Genomic DNA, 19328 nt, shown 5'->3' with positions numbered 1-19328 from the left:
TAACACAAGAAATAAAATAACACACAGGGGCTTTGCTCCCATGCAAAAGCCCCCAGTGTCCTGAACAGAGGCAGGTCGTCCTGCCTCCAGTGGCTTGAATGAAAATTAAACCTTACAGACAATTCAATTCATTGTGTAAGAATCCATCCAAAACCAGCTCTTTACTCGAAAGTCTTTGCCATATTATTAGGTGGTCACTGGTCAGGCAACACAATCAATGAGACAGCCCTGACACCACCCTTGATTGTGTTGAATCTGTGATTAAAAAAAAATATGGCTTGTACTATTACGACATTTTTTTGCGCAATATAATTACATTGACAGCATGCACCTCAAATGTAACATCCAAATACTGAAGAAACCAATACCCTCAACAAGTATTTGACTGCTCGCAGAAATCTATCCATCTATAGAGTCCAATAACAAGGTTAACCTAGTCGCCTGGCCATTACCATTTTACCATCCAACAGGGCAAGATTTTGTTTGACCAACAGGAATGTATTCTTTAAGACAGAAAGCAGTAGGTTTAAATTAGGAAGCATTTTTTTTACAGTATTTGCTTTTCAGGCTAAAGTCAGGTCTTTGGAATCTTTCAGCTAATCTAGCCTAGTTCACTACATGTCTCCACAGGCACTAGCTTCAGTTCCAAATGCACAGTGGAATGGACAGCACACTCAATTGGCAACCGAGTTCCCAACCAGCACTCCCTTTCGCCAACCCAAAGCCAGATGGAAATGGAATGCCCTGCAACATCAGAAACCTGGACCTCTCTATAGGTTAAAATGGGGGGAGCTAATGACAGTGGTCACACATAGCTAGGTTGCAACCACCAGGCACATGGCGAGTAGTGGTAGGGCCAAAGTCTACTCCACCTCGCCTGGATGGCTGTGATTAGGCCACAATGGCCAGGCACCAACTTTGAAGCGCCACTATCTGAGTATCTGATCATTCCTCATCAGCAGCAGCTACACTGAATGAAACTACATATTCTAACCTCAGCATCTTTGATGCGCTTCACTTTGATTCTTCCTGTCTACCTAGGTTAAAATGGACCAAGCCCCCCCTCATGTCATGTACCAAGGAAATAGTAATACATTATTATGTGGACACACCCCCAAAGTTCTCCTTGGTAGGCTATAAATGCGTGGCCATGACATCTGCATTGTTCTCTACACCGCACACCATCCCTGCTATCCCTCTCCAGCACTAGCAGCAAAAGCTTTTGCCACAAAAGAGAAGTAAGCTAGCAGAAATGGCCATGAACCACCCTCTCTTCTCCCAGGAGCAACCCCAGTCCTGGCCATGGGGTGTGGCCATGTACGCCAACTTCCACTACCACCACCACTACGAGAAGGAGCACATGTTTGAGAAGCCCCTGACGCCCAGTGACGTGGGGAAGCTGAACCGGCTGGTGATCCCCAAGCAGCACGCCGAGAGGTACTTCCCCCTCGGCGCCGGCGACGCCGCCGACAAGGGCCTGATCCTGTCGTTCGAGGACGAGGCCGGCGCGCCGTGGCGGTTCAGGTACTCCTACTGGACGAGCAGCCAGAGCTACGTGCTCACCAAGGGCTGGAGCCGCTACGTCAAGGAGAAGCGCCTCGACGCCGGCGACGTCGTGCACTTCGAGAGGGTGCGCGGCTCCTTCGGCGTCGGCGACCGTCTCTTCATCGGCTGCAGGCGCCGCGGCGACGCCGCCGCCGCGCAAACACCCGCACCGCCGCCCGCCGTGCGCGTCGCCCCGGCTGCACAGAACGCCGGCGAGCAGCAGCCGTGGAGCCCAATGTGTTACAGCACGTCGGGCGGCGGCTCATACCCTACCAGCCCAGCCAACTCCTACGCCTACCGCCGCGCAGCAGATCATGATCACGGGGACATGCACCATGCAGGTAAAGAAACGAAGACGAAGCAACTGATGATCATAAACAAAATTAACATGAACAGCATAACATTTCATACCTCGAGCTTTGCTTGCTCATACCATTTCTGATGACCAAACTGTAGACGAGTCTCCGCGCGACACGGACAGCCCAAGCTTCAGTGCAGGCTCGGCGCCATCGAGGCGGCTCAGGCTGTTCGGCGTCAACCTCGACTGCGGGCCAGAGCCGGAGGCAGACACCACGGCAGCGGCAACAATGTACGGCTACATGCACCAGCAGAGCTCCTATGCTGCCATGTCTGCAGTACCCAGTTACTGGTTAGTGTTAACTTCAAACACCACTAAATTGAAGTGATTACTTAGCTATAAGCATCAAGAACATTTCTCTAATCCATGAACTACAACTTAACATGACAGGGGCAATTCATAAGAAGATTGACTATGAGATCTGATCTGAGGCCATGCCTGCATGATCATAATTCATAAGTCCTAGCAAGCAACAGTGGAAGAACTAGTTGCTACTGCTCTGCATTCAGTGACAGGTTTAAATTGTGACTTGTGGAAGGACAAGGAAGGAAGTGGGGGGGAACTCCCTTGTTTCCCGGGCAAATGCATATTCCTTCCATCCCCATAGTGCCTTTTTTCTAGGTTATTTTCTTCTTCATCTTGGCTTCCAGAAACCCTACTTACTGTATGGGCCCCTGGCAGCAGACATGGATGGGGAGGTTTCAGGAAACATCAAGTTGAAAAGGAGAGGGGAATTGAAGAGACAGGCAGAGAGCTGTATGTATGTCAGTATGTGTCATCTGTCTGTATAGTGGGTCCAAGAACAAACCCTGAAGCTGATGTATTCACTCCTGCCTCCTCAGGAAACATAACTTTATCCCCATTTCACCTCTTCTACTGTGCTTGACCTGATGCAATCAATTGTTGATGGACCAGATGCAATTATGCAATGCTTCCATTTGTTGCAATCCAATAGGTTCACCGATTACACTGTGTAAGAAATTAAGGAGTGCATGTGCAATTTATTCCAACTTTTTAGAAATGACTTACATGGTAATTTGTCTGAATAAATCACTATGATGTTAATAGTATGACTAAAGAAAACTCCCGCAAACGACAAGCAGTAAAGAAATTACGTTGCAAAAACAACACCGACACCTGGGGATTTTCATGTCTTGATCTTTTATGGGTGGTCTCCACCTTTTTGTTCCCCAGGGAAGGAAAGGCTCAACAAAAAGATTAGTGTACAACAAGTGGTCTCAATTTCCCCTAATAGGATACTAAGAAAAGGCTGGCTAAGCTGATGGCCTAAGATGCAATTTCAGACACCAAAGGTCACAAAACTCCAATGACCAACAAGATTCTTCAAAGCATGCATCGGAAAAAATATATAGATCTGTCTCCCCCTTGTTGCCCATGCCAAAAACAAAAGGGAGCTTGCACGAGGCAAACAATTGAGAGGTTAGTGTTTTGGTCAGTCAATGTTTCAAAGTAGATGCTAGAGAAACATGACCTAACTAAGCTGACGTGGTTGTGATACCTGCTCTTAACCAAGGACAAAGCCATGGCTAGCCGTAAATTATTTACCGTGGTGACAACTTGTGAAACACGCCAAAGCTAAAACAAAGTACCTGGAGAATCTAGATTAAAAGCCTAACACCTAGAGCACTTGATGTGAAGACTGTTCAACAGCAAGTTGCCTGTTAAGTAGGTATTGCTATATACTAGCACTGTAGGATTAAGATACTGACACAAACTAAAAAAACAAGGTCCTATAGCATTTAACTGATTAGGATAAAAAGAATGAGCATGCAGATTTCAGGTTCATCTGAATGCGACTTGCATCAATTTTGGTAATGGTGATTAAACTAGCAGGTTAACTACCGTATCAACAGAACAAGATTTCTTGTCTGCTTACAAGAGCATAAGCCATGTGCAGGGTGGAAGCTAGCTTTCCCTAATGACAAAAGATGAAGCTAGCTTATCCCAGGGTTTCATGATTAACACTTTTGAACACCAAATAATTTTATCTTAGAGCAAATGGGTCATGTGAGTGCCATAATGATAAAGTAGACTGTCGCTCTAGGTTAACATATACCGAGGGAAGGGAATTATCAATGGTATATTGCAACTTCAAAGTACAGACTAATTATACCATCCACATAAAGAAACTTGCAGCTAATTAAATCTCTACCTTTTATCTGGGTTCAAAGCTTTTAGTGCCCTACTGATCATCCTTGTTTGAAAGGCACTGTCTGGGACACAACTAAACTGGACTCTAAAGGAAATAAGAAGGCAAAGCATGAATACTCGAATGGCAATGCCATGATGGTGAGGCATGCATTGGAAGTAGCCATCACAAGACTGAACAGCCAACCTAGATAGGGGGTCATATAGTGGGGGCAACTCAGACCGGACCTACAAAATGCTGGCCATGACACACCCATCAGGCACCAGCCACTTGATCTCCTTGCTTTCAATAAGTCACTGTCCTCATGAGGCTCATGAACAAGCATGGTCCACAAGAAACTGGTACCCTGATGAATGGTGATCTCTTATGTGTATTGTGGCTGTTCCCCCAGTCCCTGCTATTGGTTGTAGATGCCAGCTTCGGTACACAAACAGTACTTTCCATGAGAAAATAGACATGAGCATATGGTGGACCAACGATGACTCTGAGTAAGGACTTAAGACATGTCTGGTTGTACTATGATGTGAAAACCACGGACAAGATGTTAATCATAGTAAATGACAATGAAAAACATCTACACTGTATCAACAGTTTACTCTCTTCCTCTGCCTTACTGTAGTACAGACAGAACGAAGACCTCAACCCCCCAAATAGCAACATCCTAAAGTAAGTGATAATCATCATGAATAATATATAGCAGGAAAAAAAACAGCATTAGTATGCAAAAGAGAAAAAAAACGGTTATTGGACAGCATCCTTTAAAAAAATCAAACATGTGTCTGCAAAGAGGGAGCAACTCTATGTTATTTATATACTAATGCTAATGGGAGCTAAAAGTGTTTGGGATCATTTCTGGACTATTCAATAACTTACTCCTTGGTATGCCTGTTTCAAGCCAGGATAGTAGACATAGAAAAGGTTACACAATGTCAATGCACATGATGAAAGCTTCAAAGTAACTCGGTTGCCACTTGTCAATCGTGTAAGCCCCGCTGAGATGAATAAAAAAGTTAAGCTATTAATTATAGCTTAATAATTAATATGGAACAAAAACTTACATGAGTATTTTTATTTTAATGTAACAGTTTGCAATGCAACATAATAAAATACAATACAAAGATAAAATGAACGTAAACAAATTCCAAAGCACATGAGAGAAGTAGCACTAGCACCTGAGGAATAAAGCAGAACATTTTTTGGAGCTTATCATTTTTGAAGTGGAAATGGCGTAAGGAAGCTATCCAAAATGTGTATTGGTCGATGTAGTATCAGTAATTACCTGCAGTACACTGTTAGCATCCAGTAAGGTGGTGTTTAGATCCAGGGACTTAACTTTAGTCCCTGTCTTTAGACACTAATTTAGAGTATTAAATATAGACTACTTACAAAACTAATTACATAAATAAAAGCTAATTCACGAGACAAATTTTTTAAGCCTAATTAATCTATAATTAGAGAATGTTTACTGTAGCATCACATAGGCTAATCATGGATTAATTAGGCTCATTAGATTTGTCTCGCAAATTAGTCCAAGATTATGGATGGGTTTTATTAATAGTCTACGTTTAATATTTATAATTAATTTTCAAACATCCGATGTGATAGGGACTTAAAAGTTTTAGTCCCATCTAAACAGGGCCTAAGTCACACTTAACACCTTTCCTCAGAAGCTCAAATCAATAAAAACCGAGGGCAGCAGGAATCCACTTGCTGTGCATATTTCTACAAAATAACAGCTTGCATAGGTAGCAAAACGCTGGCTTACGATATGTGACATAACTATTGCACGAGATTGAACTGGGTAGGCTATTCAACCCGTTCAGATGATCAAGGACCCACACCCCTGCGCTTCCATTTGCTATACACAGTGCAGATGATAGCGCACGATATTGCACCGAATGGAGCCACAAGCATGACATTATTGATCGAATGACGAATCCATCAATATAAGTCCTGACACAGATCTTTAGAGCAACAGTGGCACTACTGGCAGGGCAATAATTTGCTACATGATGGGAGTACCACTTGATGATGATTGCTACTTGTCATTCGGTCTTCAATCACCAGAAGCCCCCACAAGAACACGAGCCATCCTTAAAATGGTGAAATCACTGGTACCTCAGATGATGACTACAAATTCAGCTATATTGTTGCAAAACTTGACGAAGGAATGGCAGTCTCTACAGACCCAATCCGAATGTTGCTGTACATCAACATCGTAATTGGGATATTGGGAGGCAAGCTGATTATCTCCAACGTGGTGTGCACATGACTGATTATTGGGTGCTCTCCCCACCTCCAACAACACAACAAAATCCTAAAATTTTACGCTTTGTGTCGATTCAACACCTGCCTCACTCTTTGTTTGTACCCCTATGCTTAAAAGATTTCCTTGCCATCGAAACTCTCCCAGTTTCCTCTGGCAAAACATGGATACCATCACTGCCAGGTTCAAGTAGGTAGTACCGTTTCAGCTGCTTCCCTGGCTAATCTAACATTTATATACTGTATGACCCAAGCAAAGATCCCCATATAGAAGCAGTTGGTTCGAACGGCATTTGCTGGAGCAATTCCCAAGCCCCATAAACCGCCGCAGATCGTCGCAGAACACCAACAACGCAAGAACAGTGAAGGTTGTTGCGCTCAACAGTACGGCCGCCAGACATTAGTATTGGGCCAAGTCTGAAGTCTAGAGTGGTGACTGACCACTGACCAGAGTGACCTGCAACCTCGTCGAAGCAAGGCCATCAATTCCCCTCCACCCACATCCCCGCACTTGGCATGCATGCAATTCAGGGATGACAGAACGCAAGGCACGAAAATTGATACCTCTCGGTGGGGGCATTCCGCCGAACACCATCGGCGCATTCCCTCTCTCTTTCCTCTTCCTCCTCTCTCGCCTCACAGCAGCAGGCGGGAAGGATCTTGCCGCCACGGCGCGCAAGGAGAGGGGTCGCGGTCGGTCACGCGTGCTAGCAATCAGCCGCGGCGCGCACGCGGAGAGGAATCGCTAGCCACGGTGCGCGCCGAAGGAGGGGTCACCGGTTGCGGCACATATGCGGGAAGGAGTTCGCTGGTAGCGTGCGTGCGTGCGTGAGGAGGAACTCGTCGTCTGGACATGCATGGGAAGGAGCTCGTCGTGTCCTCCCCCACCTTCTCCTGCCTTCCTCCCTTACCTTCCACGCCGAGCCCTAGTCACCATCGGGCCTCGCCTCCTCGTGTGAGTCAGCTCACCGGGACGACCATCGCCGCATCTGTGTGAACGACACGAGCGTAGGGTGGAGAGGCGTGCGAACTCACATGTGAACTTTTTTTTTTCCATGTCTCACGGACATGTGGGTCCACCGTATATGGTTTTCCATATCACACTAGCATGTGGGCCCCACCTGCAAAAAAACCACTTTTCAAACCACCAAAGGAGTCTATTTGTATGGGTTTTCGAAGATAGAGGATGCATTATACTTGGTTTTGTAATTGAGGAATGTGATTTAATCAAGAGCAAGGGATGAGGGAGGCCAGATATACTTAATCCTCTAAAAAATGGCTGCCATCTTCCGACTTATGGGCCGAGTAAATGGTCTGGGCTGGGCTGGGCTGGCAAGGGTGTATGACTTTGATGCTGAACTTCCAGTTACATACTTCATTTAGCATTGAACTTAGTACTGTGGTTAATTACTTATACCTAGACCTAAGGTGACATCATATAGAGTTTTCTCTAATTATCACGTAGGATTGGTGTAGTAACAAGATAGTACATCAGTACATTCATTTTATATGTATACTGGTATATATCTACGTGTTTGAAGTACAACACATTAACACCCATGTTTCCTATTAGCTTAAAAAAGAATATAAACTTCTGAACTGACACCGATAGCAGTATTGGAAGATAAACACGGAAGAAACCATATAAAAGGTTCAAACATAATGATGATACAAATATTTGTTAATATTGTTCGACCGAAGTCTATATTTACGAGAGTACTAACCTTTTCCCAAACCGTAGCATAATTACAACTGACGCGTGAGTTGTCTGGATTCGAGGTTTCGCTGCGGCGGATTTGAGCTATTGCATTGCGCGCGAGAGAAGCGATGCGATCCGCGCGCTTCCGCATCGACCAATCACAGCGCAGAGATGGAACCCCACGGATCGCGATCCGCGTGATGCCCCCCGAAAATCGCATCTCCACCGTCCATTCCACTACAATCCAATGGCATATATTTCGTGCTTCCCTGCCGCATCGCTCGCGCGCCAAAATTCCAAACCCCCAAAAAAAAAAAATCCCCGCGCGCTCTAAAATCCAAACCCACCCTCTCCCCTATATAAACGCTGCCATCTCCCTCGCCGCCTCATCCCACTCCGCCGCCGCCGCCGCGAAATCTCCAAGCCAAAGCGCCGCCAGAGAGCCCCGAGGCCTCCTCCTCCCTCCTCCGCGATGGCCCGCACGAAGCAGACGGCTCGGAAGTCGACCGGCGGGAAGGCGCCGAGGAAGCAGCTGGCGACGAAGGCGGCGCGGAAGTCGGCGCCGGCCACCGGCGGCGTGAAGAAGCCGCACCGGTTCCGGCCGGGCACCGTCGCGCTCCGGGAGATCCGCAAGTACCAGAAGAGCACGGAGCTGCTGATCCGCAAGCTCCCCTTCCAGCGGCTCGTCCGGGAGATCGCGCAGGACTTCAAGACGGACCTCCGGTTCCAGAGCTCCGCCGTCGCCGCGCTCCAGGAGGCCGCCGAGGCCTACCTCGTCGGGCTCTTCGAGGACACCAACCTCTGCGCCATCCACGCCAAGCGCGTCACCATCATGCCCAAGGACATCCAGCTCGCCCGCCGCATCCGCGGTGAGCGCGCTTAAAATTAGTTCAATAATCTGATCGCTTCATCGTTCTCAGCTACCTCTTCCTAGTAGAACCAGGATGTACTAGTAGTAGCTTGTTGCAATGAACTGTTTATCTGATTGATTATCAATGGAAAAATGATGTTCAAATCGGGCTATTCATTTATGTCCATTGAATTGTTCGATTCGTCTTTCTTTGACGCTGATTCTTGCGCATTGATTATTATCTGGTTTTGATTGATCTTGACTTGGTTGTGGGAAAGAAGCATGCGCGACTAATCGTCGTCGGAACCGCTCTCGAGTACGAATTTCGTTTCGTTGTGATTTTGTTTCGTATTCGAGGCGGCAAAAACGATGCGAGTTTTGGGAGGGTTTTTATTTGCCGCCTGAAAGGGAGACTACGAATTCACACTGCTGTAAATACGGGAAAACCAAAAACACGAAATGGCTTGAAAGTTGAAACGAGAAAAAAAAAGGTCAGGCTTGCAGCACTTGGGCAGGCCTCCTTTGGAATGCCAAAATTACGGCCCAACGAAATTTGGGCTTCCTAAACAGGCCTTCAATGGAAAAGGAATAAGTTTACCCTGGATCCCTCTATTTGTTGTTCACTCAGATTCTCGTCCTTGACTTAAAAAAATAGATTTTATCTGTCCTTCAACTTACAAAACATGCAAACGAGGTTTCTTGGTAGTATTGTCCTTGGGTTTTGGCTAATGCGATGCTTACATGGCTTCTTTGATTATGCGATGCTTACGCAGTGGTTTGATCCCGAAAAAAATAATGGAGCAAAATTGAAAACTTAAAGAATTAAGCAAAACATGCGGGACTGAGGTTGCTTCTTGCACATTTTTTTTTCCAACTTTGACGCTCTTTCAAATGCATGCAGAAATTTCAGATGAACTTTGCAAGGGATCAGTAAAAATTGCCGTGGTTTAAAAGGAGGTTCGAATGTGCCAAGTCTCTTTCTTTACGAGGATTTTTTTTTTTAGAACTAGGGCCAGAGAGCCTCCATTTCTCTTACTAGAAATGAACATATCCTTACAAAGTCAGGGGAACAAAAAAACAAATACGAGGAAAGAAAGCTAAAGAGCTTATCCATATGCCTCACAGGGCTAGATGGCTGAACACGAATACATCATTTGGTCATCAAAAAGGATAAAACAGATCACAAAAAACTAATAACATCTTCATCCTTCTATCCTCCTGATTCCAGGTCTCCATCCATGTCTTGAGCAGAAGATGTCACTTGCCACCTGTCTTATAAGTCTGGCTCCCAACTGCAGTCTTCTTCGATTTACTTCCAACTTCTGCAAAGATGCCTAGGAATCCACCCAGGAACAAGCCATAAAGACCAAATCAGTAGGATCTCTTGGAAATTTATTTTCAAAACAAGCTTTATTCCTGGACTTCCAAATTGTCCAAATGATTGCAGCTAAACCAATCACAATCAAGTGTTTCATGTTTTTATCATGTCTATCCACCCAATGTCCAAAAATATCCTGATGATTCAAAGTAGGCAGTATATCCAAAGCACAACACATGATATTCCAGAGAAGTTTAGCCAAAGGACATTCAAAAAACAAGTGCTGTATATCCTCTTTTCTATCACAAAATTGACACTTTTCATTCCCCTTCCTCCAACCTTTTTTATACAAGTTTTCCTTAGTGAGAATTTTGTTTTTAACAAACAGCCAAATAAAGACTCTAATTTTCAGAGGAATCTTAAACTTCCATATTTTCTTTTGAGGGAAAGACACCTGATGCATTTTAAGGGCTTTGTAAAACGATTTCACAGAAAAGATTCCATCCTTTGTCAAATTCCAATAGATTTTATCTTCAGAGTCATCCTGTAAGTTCAGACTTTCCAGACTGTTTTTGATTCTCACCCAATCTCTCAGTTTATCTCCCTCTAGATCTCTTCTGAATTTGATGCAATGCAAGCCTTTCATTTTCACCTTTGCAATTGTCACATGTTTGGTCAAAGCTATATTGTACAGATTTGGGAACTGAATGTTATGGGGTTTTCCACCTATCCAGCTGTCCTCCCAAAACAAAGTTCTTTTCCCATTCCCCACTTTTTTTGAACAAAATTTAAAAAAATCATCCTTTACTTCCATCAACCCATGCCAGAAATGAGAGTTACCCTGTTTAAAGTTTACCTCAGACATAGTTTTATTTTTCAAATATTTCCCCCTAAGAATCTCCTGCCACTAACCTTCTTTGTTTTCCAAATTTCAAATCCATTTCCCCAACAAGGCCTTATTCATAATGTCCAGGTCCAGAACACCTAAACCTCCTTGATCTCTAGGTGAACAAATAATGGGCCATTGCACTAAATGGTATTTTCTGATGCCTTGGTCCTCCTGCCACAAAAACCTCCTCCTGAAAAAGTCCATTTTTTCTTTCACTCCTTTGGGTAACTTGAAAAAGGAGATCATATACATGGGAACACTGCTTAAACTAGAATTGATCAAAATTAATCTTCCCCCTATTGACTGAAGTTTCCCTTGCCAGCATCCCAGCTTGCTTTCCATTTTGTTTTCAGCATTTCTCCAATCTTTTTTTGTAATGCGCTTCTGATCTAATGGGATCCCCAAATACTTCATAGGCAAAACACCCACACTACAAGTAAAAATCTGACTGAAAACCTCTGCCTTATCAGCAGCCTCACCAATGCAGAACACCTCACTTTTATTGAAGTTGATTTTGAGACCAGATAATTGCTCAAACAAACATAAGATGTATTTCAGATTTTTTGCATATGTCTCATTATCAGGAAGAAGAAATATAGTATCATCAGCGTATTGTAAAATAACCACTTTGTTGTTATCATTTTCCCCCAATCCTTCTATCAACAGATTATCTTCAGCTCTTTGCACTAGTAAAATTAGTGCTTTGGCTGCCAAATTGAATAGAAGAGGGGATAGAGGATCTCCCTGCCTCAAACCTTTATGTGTCTTAAAATAAGGCCCCACTTGATCATTTACTTGGACAGCAACCTTACCACCCATTATCACTTTCATTACCCAATCACACCATTGATCAGGAAACTCTTTTGCTTTCAACATTCTATAAATAAAGACCCAATCAACTTTGTCGTATGCTTTTTCAAAATCCACCTTAAAAAGGACACCACTTTGTTTTTTCTGATGTAAGGAGTTAAGAATTTCATGCAGGATCAGCACACCTTCCATTATGAATCTATTTTTCAGAAACGCTGTCTGATTTTTTGAGATGATATATGTCATAATTTCTGTAATCCTATTCATGAGCACTTTGGTTATAATCTTAAAACTGACATTCAGGAGACAAATAGGCCTGTATTTTTGAATCTGAGCTGCATCCTTAATTTTCGGAATCAGGTTAATAACACCAAAATTTAATCTATCAATGTCAACCAACCCTTTGTGAAAGTCATTCACCAATTCTAGAAGATCTCCCTTGATCAGATCCCAAAACTAAGTATAAAACTCACCAATAAAACCGTCTGGGCCTGGAGCTTTGTTTTTCTTAAGCTCGAAAACAACTATTCTGACCTCTTCCTCACTGAAAGGTTTGGTCAACATCACCTTGTGTTCTTCCATGATTGTTGTAACCCCTCTCATATCTAGAAAAAGTGTGTTCTGTTTAGGATGACCAAACAAATCTTTGTAAAAGCTAGTAATATAGGTTAACAACTTCTCTTGCCCTTCTATTTCACCTTCCTCCTGAGTTAAGGAATGAATATAGCTTTTCCTTTTTCTCCCATTGGCCTTGGCATGGTAGTATTTTGTATTACAATCTCCCTCTAACAACTCCTTTTCTTTACTCCTTTGAAACCATTTAATCTTTTCTTCTCTAATCACAAAATTCAGTTTATCCTCCAACTCCTTCCTTTCTTCTCTATCTTCCCTGCTCATCCCACATCTTTCAACCTTCGCATCCAAATTTTCAATTTTCTCAAGAATGCTTTCTTTTTCCCTCCTATATCTCCCCTCCCAATTCTTATTCCAACCATTAAGTTTTTTCCTCAAAGCTCTGAATCTTTTCTGCCATCTCTCAATACTAGATCCATAATAGTTAATTTTCCAAACACTCTCCACAATTTCTTTTAAATCTTCTCTAAGAAACCAACTGAGTTCAAATTTGAAGCTCTTATGAGTAATCTTTAAGACTCCAGTATCTATGAGCAAAGGATTGTGATCTGAAATGCTTCTAGTTAAAGTTTTTGCCATTGTGAGGGGATATTCCTTTTCCCAATCTGTGTTCACAAAAATTCTGTCCAATTTTTCTAAAGTGGGATTCTCTTGATTGTTACACCAAGTAAACTTTCTCCCACCTAGAAAGATTTCTCTCAAATTAGCTTGCTCTATGACAGCATTAAAAATGAAACTCCACCTATTATACCCTCCAGCTTTGTTTTTATCACTTTCCTTTCTAATAATATTAAAATCACCACCCATGACTAAAGGTTTCATTTGTTTCTGAATAATGTTAGCCAGTTCAGTCAAAAACCTATCCTTGTGTGCATTTTGGGCTGCTCCATATACAACTATCAAATCCCAGCAGAAATTGGTTTGCATAACTTGCAATTCAATTTTAACATGAAAATCTCCTTTTGAAACAGCCAACATACTCAGTTTGTCAATGTTAATTCCTACCAAAATTCCTCCTGAGTGACCCATAGCCGGCAACCACTCCCATTTCATATTTTTGTTACCACTTAGACCTCTCAATAGACCAACAGAGAAATCCTGCTTTATGGTCTCCATAATCCCAACAAAATCAATGTTTTTTTCCTTAATCAAATCTTGTAGATGACCAGTTTTTTCAACCTGACCCATTCCTCTAATATTCCAAAAAAGTCCTTTCATTTTTTCCTGGTTTTTTTATTATATTTTTTCCTACTCATCTTTGGAGTGACCTTGAAAATCTCAAGGTTTCCTCTTTTGCTTTTATGCTTACTACCAGAAAAATGAGAGCCTTTAAGTAAAGAGTCAATATGCTCCAAATCAGAGTCATATCCCTCAGAAGAGCACAATTCATCAAGCAAATTTTCCACAGGGAATTCTATCTCAGTTTTAGATTCACAATTCTTATTCTTCATAACCTCTTGTTCTTTTAAAAATAAACTAATTCTAGCACATTCTAAGTCTTTAATCAAAGACAAGTTTAAATCAATATTATCAATAGCACAGCCTAAGTTAACTCCTAAAATACTAGCCATATCCATAAGGGCCACATTAGAATCTTGAACAAAAGAAGGAATCAAGTCCTGACCTTTGTTGATGAATGCATTTTGCGCTTACTTCCTTTCAATCGCCACTTCCTGCAAATTCCTGTCCTCCTTATCCTTCAATCTCTTGCTTCGCCTCTTTTCTTCTTCTTGGCTTTCAGTATCTTCCTCAGTGATCAGTACCCCAACTTGTCTGGCAAAGCTATCCACAGATTCCTGGGAGTCTAGGAAATCTTCACTATCTCCCAGATTCACTTTTTCTTTGTCTTCTTCACTCATCTCCTTGACATTTTTGCTAACCTCCACAGCAACTTTCTTCCCACCCATCAGCTGATCTTGAATTACCTGTTCTTGAATCTTGAGCAATTTGTCTTCAACACCTTCTCCTAATTGTCCAGCATCTTTATCACTACCCTCAACATCCATTATCAGCTTTCTCTTCATGCCAGAACTATTGTCTTCCTCAACTTGCAGTTGCATAGCCATCTCTCTGTCCTTCAGAATTTGCAGCTGTTTCATTTGTTCCTCCTTCTGCATCAACTCAGGCGTCACACTTACTACTGACCTAGATTTACCAAATGTTGACTGTTCTGCAAAGCCTAAATCTTTGTCATCTGTCTCCACCACCACCTCCTCCATGATCTCCTCCCTAAACCACCCTTGTTCAATCACTTCTTCTAAAGTAAACCGAGCTTGATACAAGAACCCCTTAGGAGTTGTAAGCACAAGTTTCAGAGGAAAGACATCTGTCTCCATCAACCCCACCTTCAACCTAATAATGTTATTAGCTCTGAAGGTCACCATATCAATCTCCATCACTGGCCCTAGATTAGAACCCACTTCATAAAGAGCCTGATATCCTTTCATTTCATCAGGAATACCGGCAACCTTAACCCAAGCAATATTAAGTTTGCCCACAGCCTCAGCCTCCTGAGTCCACTCTTTGACATTGACTTGGACATCTGTACCTTTCACAGTGAAGTAGTCGAAATTTGCCAACTCTTCAAATCTAAGCTTGTTTGGGAATCTCATCTGAAAGGATCCATTTGGCATTGCCTTAGCCTTCCAAATCCAATTCCACCGAAATTGCTGGGTGAAACCTTGCTCCAATTGTGCTTCTGTTAGCTTCCCCTCAAACAGAGTTGATATAGCAGCCATCGAGTTAACATGCTCTTTTACTGAAATTGCTTTAGTGTTCTAAATAAGAATACATCCCAACCCTGGTGCTCCATATCCAACTAATTTGGCAACTGGTCTAGGTTGCTTGTCAAAAGTACAATCTTCAGTTCTGTGAGTTGGTTTTGCACAATTTATGCAGTAAACAGCAGCAGAACAATCTTTGACCAGGTGACCTTGACCTTTGCATCTACTGCAAAATAATCTCTGTGTATTGGGAAACATACCATCACGAGGAATCTTGCCCATCTGAGTTAGATCTTTGGAGTCAGCTTGCTCACCATGCTCAGCTTGTTCCATCTGCTTGGGTATCACCGGATCTGGACTTTTCTGCACTGGCCTATACTGTTGGGTGACCCCTCTTGCCGCCATAGTTGAGCTCTGTCCTCCCTTACTCCCCTCCCCATCTTGCTTCTTATGACCTCCTTCTTCTGGATCTTGTCGCCCTTGGTGGAATGGCGCAGGAGGGCGCCACCCCTCACCACGAAAGCCCGGCGGCCTCGTTTGGAGCCTCCCTCGCCAAGCTCCACCTTGGTACGCCATGCCTCCACTGTTTTCCTTGACAACCTTCACAAAACCTCGAGAATCGCCGTGGATTGAGCTGCTCCACCGCTCCTCCCTTGTTCTCCCCCCAATGCCGACTCGTGGCCACTCCGCCGCCTCCCCCTCCTCACTTTGTGGTTCCCTCCACCTCCATCCACCTCGAAACCCTAAATCGCTTGGAGATTTTCCCCACAAATGTTGTAGGAGGTTTTCCAGCTGCGTGAGTTGTTGAGGGGGAAAGCGGGTTTTGGAATTGTTACCGGGTTGTGATTGATCCGCCCCGTTATTAACCCCGAGTGGGGGAAGACTTCGGTCGAACACTTGGCGTGCATCTGCACTTCCCACGCGTCCCAAATCTGCGAGAGCCTTTCCTCTTCGCTTTGCAGCAGCGAGAGAAACCAGCTCGCCCGAGCCTCGCCTCACCGGATCACCTCCTTGCCTTGCCGGAGCTCCGCCCTGACTTGCCGGAGTGATGACACCCTCGCTCGCCGCCCCCGGCGAGAACGCCTTCTCAGGCTTTAGTGATGACATCATCCTCACACCTGCTTTAAATCTATTTTTAAAGTTCACTTTCTTTACGAGGATACGAAGCAGAATTGCACGTCATCTCAATGTTTCATCATGCAAGAACAAATCCAGTAAAAGCGACCAAGAAACAACCGATTCCTACTAGTATTTCTCGGAAAGAATATAAAGAAGAAAATTACAAGAGCAAGAACTAAATTCTGCTTTCTGCATGCTGATACAATTCCATCGCCTTCAGATGACGACCTTGCCATTAAGTTGCAAACTTGGTTTTGTGCTACTACAACTACTACCTAGCCCGGTCGATCGAGTGACCTCAAAAGTCCTTTTTGATAGCAGCTTGACGTTGCATGGATATGCAACGCAACAAAACCAATTGAACAGCAGCCATCATCTTCACTGAGATACCACGGAGTTGTGATCTCTTGTCCCTTCTTGCGCCTGGTTTAGTTTCCAACTTTTTCTTCAAACTTTTAACTTTTTCATCACATCAAAATTTTTCTACACAGATAACCTTTCAACTTTTTCGTCACATTGTTTCAATTTCAACCTAACTTTAAATTTTAGCGAGAACTAAACACACCCTTGAGCAAGTCTGAACCTGCACTTCTGCAGTCGTCGTGTCAAACTGCCGCCAAGTCCCTTTTATTCTATCCACTGTCCCTTTCTTTCAATTCCGATTCCTTTTGGCAATTCCAATTTCTTTTATTCCACGAGTTCTTGTCTATTGACGACACTCCAAGTGTCCTATAACTACCTTCGTTTTTAAATATACAACTCGGTTGATTTTTCGAGATAAAAATTGATTCATTTGCTTTATTAAAAGTTTAATGTAAATATAAAAAATATAAATCATATCTTTGATAACCAAAGAAGTCATAACGAAATAAGTTACATTTGCATAGATTTTTCAAAATAAGACAAATGATCGAACGTATTCGTGTATGACCAAAAATCAATAATGTTATTTGAAAATAGAGAGGATACAAAAAGGATAGGTTAAAAGTGCAATTCAAGATGGGGGCATTGACAATTTGACAGGATATTAGTGGGCTGATTACAGGTTAGTCGTAGCTTCAGATCTACTAACCGAAATACCACTAATTTTTGGAGCAGGTACTCTGTTACTGTCGCTTGTGTGTTCCTATGCAGAATTTGATGCTTGCTAGATCTCAGAATATACTTCTTAGTTGAGCGACCTGAGATCTAATCGTCAAAAGCCTCTCCCTTAAAAAAATGTTTCACATTTATAATAAGATTTCATCCAACTTTTAAAACTTTAATCGGCAATTTTATGTTAGAATATAAGTTGATAAAATCTAATAAATTTACAATACCTTGATAGTTCTTTTCAAGACAAATCAAATTTACGAAGCTAATATTTGTTAAAGTTTTAAAAGCTTGATTAAATCTCGTTTCAATCATTAAATATTTACGGCCGGACCAAGTACTTAACAGCCAGGCAGCGCAGAATGACCGGCCAAGCTATCAAAGAAGAAACTCTGTTTGAAACAAAGTATTGGTTGACATGGAATAAACCAACTGTCCGTTTGGTTGGAGAGAGTTTGTAGGAGGGATCGAGAGTTTAGAGGGATGAGGCTATTAAGTGTTTTGTTTGGTTGGGAGACAGGAATTTTGGCGGGATGGGGATGGGGAATTGAGGAAGGAACTCCCTCCTTTTCAATACCTGGGTAGGGGCAGGTAATTGGGAGGGAATTCCTCCTTTACTTTGTCTAAGCAAATCTCAGCCACCGGTTTTTATGAATGACCTAATCTCCAACTAAACTCCCTATTAATTTCCATCACCTCTACCAAACAAGATATTGGGATTAAAAATTAAATTCCCATCTTAATCTCATCATCAATTCCCTCGTGTAAACTTCCAATCCTCTTTCCTTGAGTTACCAAACAAGCCGCAAATATGGGACAGAGGGGGTAATTGCAAACTACTTACTCCCTCCGTCCCAAAATATAGTAACTTTTAACCCTAAGGATTTGTCCTAAAATATAACAACTTCTTCACTAATCTTCTCTCCCCAACCAATCACAACCCTCCACCATTCATTTTTTTCACCTACCTTCACTATTCATCTAGGGGTGTGTTTGGTTGCAAGCCACACTTTGCCACGCCTAAGGTTAGGCAAATTTGACAGGTGTTTGGTTGTAGCCACAGTTGTGGCAAGATTCCCCTCCAACAAATTGGGTCCCACGTGTCAATGGCTCAAAAAAGTATGGCAAGATTCCCTTAGGCTTAGTAAGTTGTGGCTAACAATTTGATCACCTCACCTTAGGCAAAGTGTGGCAACTTTTGTTGGCAAGTAATGGTAAAGTGTGGCTGGGAACCAAACAGCCCCCTAATCACAACCCTACACCACTCATTTCTAACTAGTATTTTCTTAATAACCGTGTCTAACCCTAAAACTTCTTATATTCTGGGACGGAGGGAGTACTTTGTAAAAAGAAACCTAACTTTGTCTATAAATCTAGATATAACATGTGTTTAGGTTTGTACTTAGAAGTTGGTTTTTATGGAGATGGAAGAATTATGAATTTGGTAAAGGCAGCAGTGAGACTAAGACTAGTTTAATTCAGAATCTAGCTAATACTATCTAAAACTGAAGATCTCATCTTGAGATTATTCAGGGGAAGCTCCGATCTATAGCTAGCTCGATCGGATGTACTCCCTCCGCTTCATATTTTTAAGTTTGACAAAATTTGTTGAAAAATATACTAACATTCAACACGAAATAAATATTTTATCAAAATATATTCAAACTAATTTGATGTTGTAAATGTTACTTTTTTTATAAACTTGATCAAATTTAAAGAAATTGAACTATGAAAAAAAAATCAGTGATGATGTACATGGCCAATCACCGGCGCATCATCAGCACATGCACAGATGCACTGCAGCACCGACATGCATGTACAAGTAACCAATCTCTGGCTCTATGCAATCGCACTAGT

General features: G+C 42.6%; 2 protein-coding genes, 1 long non-coding RNA gene and 1 pseudogene across 3 annotated transcripts; 2 read left to right on the top strand and 2 right to left on the bottom strand.

The window, feature by feature from the left end:
- The first annotated feature begins 1166 nt into the window (after positions 1-1166).
- On the top strand, positions 1167-3021 carry LOC4349821 (B3 domain-containing protein Os11g0156000-like). Its single transcript, NM_001423158.1, has 3 exons — positions 1167-1886; positions 2002-2194; positions 2294-3021. The coding sequence occupies exons 1-3, from the start codon at positions 1253-1255 to the stop codon at positions 2304-2306; spliced, it is 840 nt and encodes a 279-aa protein (NP_001410087.1). The 5' UTR covers positions 1167-1252; the 3' UTR covers positions 2307-3021.
- Positions 3022-4940: 1919 nt separating this feature from the next.
- On the bottom strand, positions 4941-7125 carry LOC136353947 (uncharacterized). The gene is made up of 3 exons (XR_010737555.1): positions 6903-7125; positions 5246-5352; positions 4941-5065 (listed from the first exon to the last, which is right to left on the bottom strand). It is a non-coding gene; the product is annotated as an uncharacterized lncRNA (long non-coding RNA).
- Positions 7126-8425: 1300 nt separating this feature from the next.
- On the top strand, positions 8426-9060 carry LOC4349820 (histone H3.2). Its single transcript, XM_015759623.3, has one exon. It carries the CDS (start codon positions 8510-8512, stop codon positions 8918-8920), a length of 411 nt encoding a protein of 136 aa, XP_015615109.1. The 5' UTR covers positions 8426-8509; the 3' UTR covers positions 8921-9060.
- Positions 9061-14078: 5018 nt separating this feature from the next.
- On the bottom strand, positions 14079-15899 carry LOC136354247 (uncharacterized; annotated as a pseudogene).
- Positions 15900-19328: the final 3429 nt, after the last annotated feature.

This window comes from Oryza sativa, chromosome 11, assembly GCF_034140825.1.
Source record: "Oryza sativa Japonica Group chromosome 11, ASM3414082v1".
Taxonomy (NCBI): domain Eukaryota; kingdom Viridiplantae; phylum Streptophyta; class Magnoliopsida; order Poales; family Poaceae; genus Oryza; species Oryza sativa.
Note: the sequence above shows the minus strand (reverse complement) of the source record. Positions and strands in the feature narration are given on the sequence as shown.

Coding starts and splice junctions, on each gene's coding strand:
- LOC4349821 (NM_001423158.1), top strand. CDS start 1,253: ATGGCCATGAACCACCCTCTCTTCTCCCAGGAGCAACCCCAGTCCTGG. Junction 1,887..2,001: donor CGGGGACATGCACCATGCAG/GTAAAGAAACGA, acceptor ACCAAACTGTAG/ACGAGTCTCCGCGCGACACG.
- LOC4349820 (XM_015759623.3), top strand. CDS start 8,510: ATGGCCCGCACGAAGCAGACGGCTCGGAAGTCGACCGGCGGGAAGGCG.